Below are 7,743 nucleotides of genomic sequence, written 5' to 3' on the forward strand. Positions count from 1 at the left end.
CTGCAGTGGAAATGAAGCCGGCTGTTGTTCAGCGTGGAGGCTTGTAACTGTCCAGTTGAAAGGAGGAATAGAGCAGCTCCCCTTTCAACTTCTCGCCTGATAGGTACTGGAGTGTGTGTGATTGCCTGCCCAGTGCTAGCGTGCTCAGCAAATGTGGTTGTGGCTGTGTGTGCTTTCTGGCTGGTGCAGGGTCATGCTGCTATTCCACCTTTCTGGYGGTTAACATTAATCAGTGCTGCTCCTGGCAGCAGCTTTGCCTGGAAAACAAACTTTGGAGGTCAAGACCTTCCTGTCTGAAACAAAAACCTTAACGTGTCTGCACATGTGCCGAAAAGGAACTTGCATTTCTATCACAGGAGGACACTGTCTTTACCAAGGTGGAACAGCAGAAGGGTGCTCCACAGGGAAACCAAACACTCAACAGAGGCCAAACGTGCAGGGGCAGGGCTGGGTTTGTAAACTAAACATGCAGTGCTGTCTGCTAAAAGTGGCGCTCTCCAGACCAAAGGCAGTTGAGAACTTGCTGTGGAAACCAGCACCCTTCTTGCCACAGCCAAATTTGCCTGGCAGCCCTGTCCATGCCTAGAGCTGTACCCCTGCTCCAGCTGGAGGATGAGGAAGGGGAGTGCTTTATCGTAGAAGGTTGAAACGGTGCTGAGGAGAAATGGGATCTGGCTTGCTGATACTGGGGAATTGGTGAAGCAGACCTATCTCAGCAGAGGAGCAGACTCTGGACCGGTGTCTCACCACTGCTAAGTAGATGGTTTTGTCCCCTGGTAACGGGTACATGTTAAAGGAAGAGCTTTTTGCCCTGTTCTGACACTGGCTAGGATGGATACTGTCTCAGCAGAGGCAGGCCACTAGCTGCTTTGGGTCACTTGCTTCTGCAGTCAGGCTCTCAGTGCCGATCTGCTCCTTGCAGCAGGGGAGAAGGGGCTCGGGCTTGCTGCCTAAAGGGCAGCCTTCCACAGCTGCAGGATCAGAGGAACGGCAAGGCAATAGCCGAGTTGTAATTAAAGGGTGGCTGCAGGGAGTGGATGGCATCTTTTGAAGAGGCAGAGCGGTTGGCAGGCATCCTAGGCCAAACAAACACGATGCCAGCGCATGAGGTGAGTGGGCAGTTTAGTGTGCATGCCTCCCCCATTCCTTCAGCAGTGCTTCACAAATAACTTTGGGAGGCTGCAAACAGTGTATGAGCGTGGGGGGCGGGGGTGGTGATGGAGGACCAGGTGCAAGGGGCAGAGCAGCTGGATACTGGCAAAGCCTGGCTCCTGCGGGGCTACCTTTGCCCAAAGCCAAAGGACTTGCCTGTTCTTTTAACAGCTTCCAAGTGGCTGAGGCATGACCGGAGAGCACTGCTCTGTCCATCTGCTCCATTAATCAGCCCAGCATGCCTGTGCTGAAACTGTCTCAGCTCACCTTGACATTCCCCTCTGGTTAATGCTGAGCTCCCTGCCAGGAAGAGACCAGTCCCTCGGGACCGTCTCCCGCGCCAGGCTGCGGTGCAGGCTGATGCATCCCTGGAGATAGCTGAGCTGCCATGGCAGAAAGCCTGGCTCTGGTTAGGGCTGCTGCTGGAGAGAATGGAGGCACTTTGGGAACGTTTGGAAACATGGGAGAAAGGTACAAGCAGGCACAGATGTGCAGCTGGGGCTTTGTACGGTCTCGGAGTGGGTCCGAGTAGTATCTTAAAGCAAGAAACAATCTTCCCCCTCCAAACCTGCTGCCTTTTACCCATGCAGCTTTGGCGGGCACTGGAGGTGCGGAGGAGTGTGGCGTGAGCATGGGGGTCAGTGTTGTCCTGCACAGGGGCAGAGGGCTGTGGATGGCCTTAGCTTGCAGAAGGGTGGGCAAGCAAGGGGCTGGATGCTGAAGCCCTCTCCCAGCAAAGCAGCCCAGCAAGGGCTGCAGGGACAGGCGCCAGCTGCTGCCAGCTCCCCATGGGGCTGCACCAGCGCCAGCACCCTGTGTGCCGGCCCTCGGGAGCAAGGAGCGGCCTGGGGAGGCGGTTTGGGGAGGCAGCGGGAGGAGCGAGCGCCCCGGCAGTGTGGCCGGGCTCTGCCAGGTCAGCCTTGCCGTGGCACGCAGGAGCCAGTGCTGCCAGGAGAGGGCAACTCTTAGCAGGCTGCACTTCGAGTGGAAGCTCAAATCTGCTGTGAAACAAGTTCAGAAAGTCTGTATCTTCTTTTCCCTGAAAACTCTTAAGAAGCTAAATTGAGAAGAGAATGAACCAGCAACCTGGCCCTTCCCCAGGGCTACTGGTGGCCGGGAAGGCTGCAGCCGTGGCCACGGCTCCGCGCCGGAGGGCCACGGATGGGCGCCCTCCGTGCGGAGGAGCCGCCTGTCTCCCCTTGCATCCCACCGCCGGCTGCTAGCAAAGCCCTGCATCTCTCAGTATAGATATAGATCTCTATATATAGACTTCATCTGGTTCTATTAACATAAATATGATCACTTTAAAAATACACATACTGTATTATGTACACTATGTACAGGGGGCTGGGGCCGGGGCCGGGGGCGCCCTGGCTGCCCTCAGCACCGCTTCCTGCGAGGTTCCTAGAACCCTTCACATTTGTTAAAAGCTCCTCAGTTTCTCTAACATGAGAGATGCCGGGGGGGGGGGATTGCAGCCACTGCCCATGGTGGGACGTGCATGCAGGTGCCCTGCGCCGCCGTGGCACCCGCCGACGGCGCGGAGCAGGACGGGCTGTGGCCGCCTCGGCCAGCCTGGTGCTGCCCGACTGCGGAGGGGGCTCGACACTGCCGCGCGGCACCGTGCGGACCCGAGCGGTCGCGGCCGGGGTGTGAGACCAGCCAGCGGGAATTTGCGTACGTCCAAGCTGCCCGCGCGGCCGGCCTGTCCCAGCCGCCCCTCGGCAGCGCCCGCGAGCGCCTGGGCTGGGCAAGCAGCGAGGTGGTGGGCTGACCGGCACAGCGGGGCTCAGCGGCGGATGCACGCATGGGGCCAGGTGTGGGGAGCCCCCAGCGCCCGCGGGGTGCAGGACGTGGGCAGGGGTTGCTCGGGTGGCTCGCATTGCGGCGGGGGGGAGACTTTGCAAGCCCTGGTGCCAGGGCGGCACCCGTGCGGCTCCCAGCACCCAGGAAGAGGCTCAGACTTGCACTGCACGTCATGGGGGCGGGGGGGGGGGGATCCTGCTCCGGTCCAGACACCCCAGCTCCGAGCAGGGAGCGCAGCAGGGCCGAGCAAGCCCAGAGTCAGCAGGGAGGGGGACGGGGAGCTGCCGCGGCCCTCCGGCATCCCGCCCCCTCTGCCCCTGCAAACCGGCGTCTTGGCGAGCACGGCCCGCGGGCAGCAGTCCTGGCGAGCGACGCGGCCCCAGAGCCCTCCGCGGGCCGGGCGCTGCCGAGGTGGGGAGAGGAGCATCTGGCGAGGAAAGCATGCTGGTGGCCTCTCTCTTCTCCCAGCACCTCCGCGGGAGGCAGGACGCAGCAGGAGGAGGGCACAGGGCGCAAAGGCGTGGAGGTGGCGGGCAGAGCCGAGCTGAGCCGAGTCGAGCGGAGCAGAGCGGAGCGGCCCGGGTGCCCGTCCGCACGGGAGGCAGCGCCTGGGCTCCCGGCGGGTGCAGCCCCGCCGCGGCCGGGCAGCGTGGCAGCGCTGGCTCYGGTGCCCAGTCCACGGTACACTGTATATATTTATATATAAACAAGGACAGCAGTGCTGTGATGTTGCAATGAGGAACAGCTGCTCTGGTGCTGGATGCTCCCGGAAGATCTGGTGCTGCGGTTCGAATGGAGAGATCGGGGGCATGGTGATGTTTCTGCACACCGACGGCCGTCGGCCTTCCCTCCTCCCCCTCTGGGCGCACGGTGCGAGGGGCAGTGGGCGATCGGGGTGCGGACAAACCTCTCTGGCGCGCCGTGTCTCAGGAGTAGATGGTGATGACTTCCCGGCCCCCACCGCGCACCAGCAGCACGCGGTCCAGGTGCTCCGTCAGCACCTCCAGGAACTCCATGTCTGGCGCCGCGGTCAAGGAGGAACGCAGGGCCGGAGCGGGGGCAGAGCCCGTCCCAGCGGGAGCAGCAACCCTGGCACCGCTGCCCAAGGTGGCTTCRCCCCCCCGTGCGTGCCGGTGCCATCGCGCACGGCCTCACCGCCCCCAGTGCCGGCGGCACGGGGCCAGCCAGGGCAGCTGGTGCCAGCACCACAGATGCCGGAGCCATTCCGGAGGCGCCGGGGCGGCACCGTGCAGCAGGGACAAGCTCCTGCGGCTGCGGSGGCTCCACGGTGCCCAGCCGTGGCGAGGGTCCCGGCCCGCCCCGCGCCCGTGAAGGATACAGTTCTCATCCCCCTTGCGGTTGCGGGGAGGCCCCGGCATGTTGAGCAGGACCAGCTTGGCGTCCTGGGACTTCTTCACGATCACCTCGTTGAGCTTCACGGCCGTGTGCATCCTCCGCACGTTGGACTGGTTCCTGGGGGACAGCACGCGTGGGCCGGGGCCGGCGCGGGACCCCGGGCTGCCGGCTCCGGGGCTGGGCTCCGGCGACGCCGAGCCAGCGCTGCGCGTGCCGAACCCCCACTTACAGGTTCTCCCACTCGCTGCCGGGAGCGACGGCGACGGTGGCGAGGGGGGAAAGAGAGAGCAGAGGTGAGAAGGTGCCCGCGCCCACAGCACCACGCGCTGCCGTGCCCCCCGGCCCACCGTGGCGGCCCCCGGCGCACTCCGCTCCCCCCATGCCRTGCCRCGTGCCGGGCAGGACGCGGCCGCGYAGGGGTGGGACGGCGGTCACGCATGGGGCCCTACGGCTTCATGTTGAAGAAGTCCTTGATGCCCTCAGGGCTGACGGGGCTCTTGCTCTTGTTCTTCTCGGCGACTGACTTCTCCTTGGTCCAGGTGAGATGCACCTTCTCCGGGGCCGTCTCCCCCTCATCACCGGGGGACTGGGGGCTGCTGGAGAAGGTGGTGGCATTTTTGTCGTGGATGAGCTGGACCTGCGGCAGAGGAGGTGGGCGATAGCGTGCAGAGCCGGGGCCAGCAGGCCTGGCCCGGGACCCTCCTCGCGTGGGGCCTTACTTCCTCCTCCGGCTTCTCYTCGCCGTCCCCAACCTGCTCCTCGGGGACGCTCAGGCGCAGGCGTGTGTTGGCTGGGTTCTTGCGCCGGATGGAGCCACGGGATTCGTCCGTGATGCTCTGGATCTGCATGGGCACGAACAGGCTCAGCGAGGGTGGGGGCAGAGCTGGGCACAGCTGCTGGGCATGGAGGGCCCAGCCCCTCAGCACCTCTGCCTGCGCCCGGCAGGCTCGGTGCACGGGTGGGCAGCACAGCGCAGGGGCAGGGACCCAGCGGCCCGCCGGCGACCTTACCTCCCGCTCCCGCTCATTCTTGGTGAGGTGCATTTGCTTGAGGATCTGGGAGCGCTGCTCCATCACCAGGGTCTTCTCGTAGGTGTAGGCAGAGATGTCGCTCTCGTGCTGCAGGACAGGGGACGTGAGACACCTGGCTGGTGTCTCCCCCTGCTCCCTAGCCTGGCCTAGATGTCCCTGCAGCCCCACACAGCCCCATGTTTCCCCCCAGTGAACATGGCCCCATGGTGCTGCCTGTCCCCTAGCACTGTCCTCATTGTGCTGCATGTCCCCACAGCCCAACAAGTCCCCACTGTCCCTGCAGTAGTGTGGCCCTGTGGTGCTGCGTGTGCATGTCCCCATGGCGGGGCTTGACTGGCTCTCCTGCATCCCAGAGCAGAGTACATGCCRCTGTCCTGACCCTCACCATCTCCACCACCTCCACCTCTGCGGTGATGCGCAGGTGGTACAGGAATGTTGTCAGGTCCTTCTTCATCTGGATGCTGTTGTCGTCCATCTGCGCCACTGTGAAGATGCGCATCTTGCACTTGCGCCAGACCTGCAAGGCAGGGAGATGTGGGCACAGCRCGGCGCAGCCTGGTCTGGCCCTGGGTCTCCTGGGCCATGGCCTGTGGYGCCAGAGCTACCTTGTGGTGCCGCAGGAGGAAGGGCAGCAGCATGAGCATCCCCCCATCATGGACGATCCACCAGACATCAATGTGCCCCTCGGAGAAGCGCTCCTGGTTGCCTGGGAACATAGCGACGTTCTTGGCCACCAGCAGTGCCAGGTGCCCRGCCGTGGTCTCCCGCACCAGCTCTGGAAGGAGAAGAGGCCGCATCATCTGGGGATGGCCAGAACCACYGGGCATTCATCTCGGCACAGGCCCGGGTGCCCCGGGCACAGGATGGTCCAGGGTCCCCATGGCACCCAGCTCCGCATGTCCCTACCGATGAAGTTCCTCCAGGTCTGGTGATCCTCCTTCTGGCGCCAGCTGCGGGGCCAGCCGACAAGTACCGTGTTGTGCTGCAGCCCGCCCAGCCCACTAGACTGGATGAGGTGAGACATGCCGTCCCGCAGGTTGGAGGAGATCACCACCTGGCAAAAGCCCTTCACCTTCTCTGCTTCCATCAGCCTGCGGATGGACTGGCAGTGGGAGAGAGGGGACAGTCAGTGACAGCAGGACACCAGCCCCGGGACGGGCACCCACTGGAGACGCAGTGCTGGCCCACACAGGAGATGAGGCACAGGGTGCAAGGTGCTGTTTGTGGGTGCAGGGTACAAGACGCTGCATGTGGGTGCGATGCGCCGGGGTGTGCAGGCTAGGCCATGTGGGGTGAGTGTGGGATGCAGGCTATGGGATGCGAGGGTTGCAGGGCACAGGCAGTGCAATGCAGGGTGTGGGCTGTGGGGTGCAGGGTGACGGGTGCAGGTTGTGCGATGTGGAGTGTGGGGGGGTGCAGATTGTGGGATGCAGGATGTTTGTGGGGTACAGGCTGTTGGACACAGGATGTGTGTGGGGGGGTGCTGGCTGTGGCATGCAGGGTGTCTGTGGGGGTGCTGGCTGTGGGGTGCAGGATGCAGGCTGTGGGATGTGGGTGATGGCTGTGGGGTACAGGGTGCAGGCTGTGGCATGCAGGGTCTCTGTGGGGTGCAGGATGMGGGGTGCCTGTGGGGTGTGGGGTGTCCGTGGGTGCTGGCTGTAGGGTGCAGAATGTGGGGTGCCTTTGGGGTGCAGGGTATCTGTGGGGTGAAGGATGCAGGGTGCAGGCTGTGGCATGCAGGGTGTCCATGGGTGCTGGCTGTGGGGTGTAGGATGCAGGATGTCTGTGGGGTGTGGCGTATCTATGGGGTGCTGGCTGTGGGGTGCAGGATGTAGGGCACAGAATGCAGGATGTCTGTGGGGTGTGGCGTATCTATGGGGTGCTGGCTGTGGGGTGCAGGATGTAGGGCACAGATTGTGGGATGCGAGGTGTCTGGGGTGGTGCTGGCTGTGGGGTGCAGGATGCAGGGTGCAGGCTGTGGCATGCAGGGTGTCCATGGGTGCTGTCTGTGGGGTGCAGGATGCGGGGTGCCTGTGGGGTGTCTGTGTGGTGCTGKCTGCGGGGTGCCGGACGCGGGGCGCCTGTGGGGCGCAGGGTGCCGGCCCCACGGCRGGCCGGCTCCCCGGGCCGGGAGCGGTGATGCCGGGCTGCGAGCGGAGCTGGCGCGCGGCTGCGAGCGGTGCCGCGTGCAGGGCGTCCCCGTGCCAGGGCTGCGGCGGGCGGCGGGGCAGCAATTAGAATTATTTACTCAGAGAAATTATAACATGTCTGCATGGGAGAGAAACTGTTTGCTCGCGAGCGCTTAATCTCATTAATGCGCCGGCTGGCTGGTGCGGAGGTGCGGGGGGGCGGCCGCGCCGGCGGCGGGGCTCCGTTTCGCCGCCCGCCCTGCCGGGAG

The 7,743-nt window shown here is 64.0% G+C and overlaps 1 protein-coding gene across 1 annotated transcript in view; it reads right to left on the bottom strand.

The window, feature by feature from the left end:
• Window positions 1–219: 219 nt before the first annotated feature.
• Window positions 220–7,743, bottom strand: part of SLC12A5 (solute carrier family 12 member 5) — a 27,432-nt gene continuing 19,908 nt past the window's right edge. The window contains exons 16-26 of the mRNA XM_085318016.1: window positions 6,512–6,524; window positions 6,252–6,447; window positions 5,951–6,120; window positions 5,731–5,862; window positions 5,325–5,432; window positions 5,034–5,156; window positions 4,764–4,951; window positions 4,544–4,558; window positions 4,298–4,431; window positions 3,866–3,976; window positions 220–3,739 (exon numbers count right to left, since the gene is read on the bottom strand). Coding sequence (XP_085174142.1) covers window positions 3,885–3,976; window positions 4,298–4,431; window positions 4,544–4,558; window positions 4,764–4,951; window positions 5,034–5,156; window positions 5,325–5,432; window positions 5,731–5,862; window positions 5,951–6,120; window positions 6,252–6,447; window positions 6,512–6,524 — 1,171 coding nt within the window. The 3' untranslated portion in view covers window positions 220–3,739; window positions 3,866–3,884. The remainder of the gene's footprint in view (window positions 3,740–3,865; window positions 3,977–4,297; window positions 4,432–4,543; window positions 4,559–4,763; window positions 4,952–5,033; window positions 5,157–5,324; window positions 5,433–5,730; window positions 5,863–5,950; window positions 6,121–6,251; window positions 6,448–6,511; window positions 6,525–7,743) is intronic.

Source organism: Rhea americana, unplaced genomic scaffold, assembly GCF_003343005.1.
Source record: "Rhea americana isolate MKP2758 unplaced genomic scaffold, rheAme1 scaffold_514, whole genome shotgun sequence".
NCBI lineage: Eukaryota > Metazoa > Chordata > Aves > Rheiformes > Rheidae > Rhea > Rhea americana.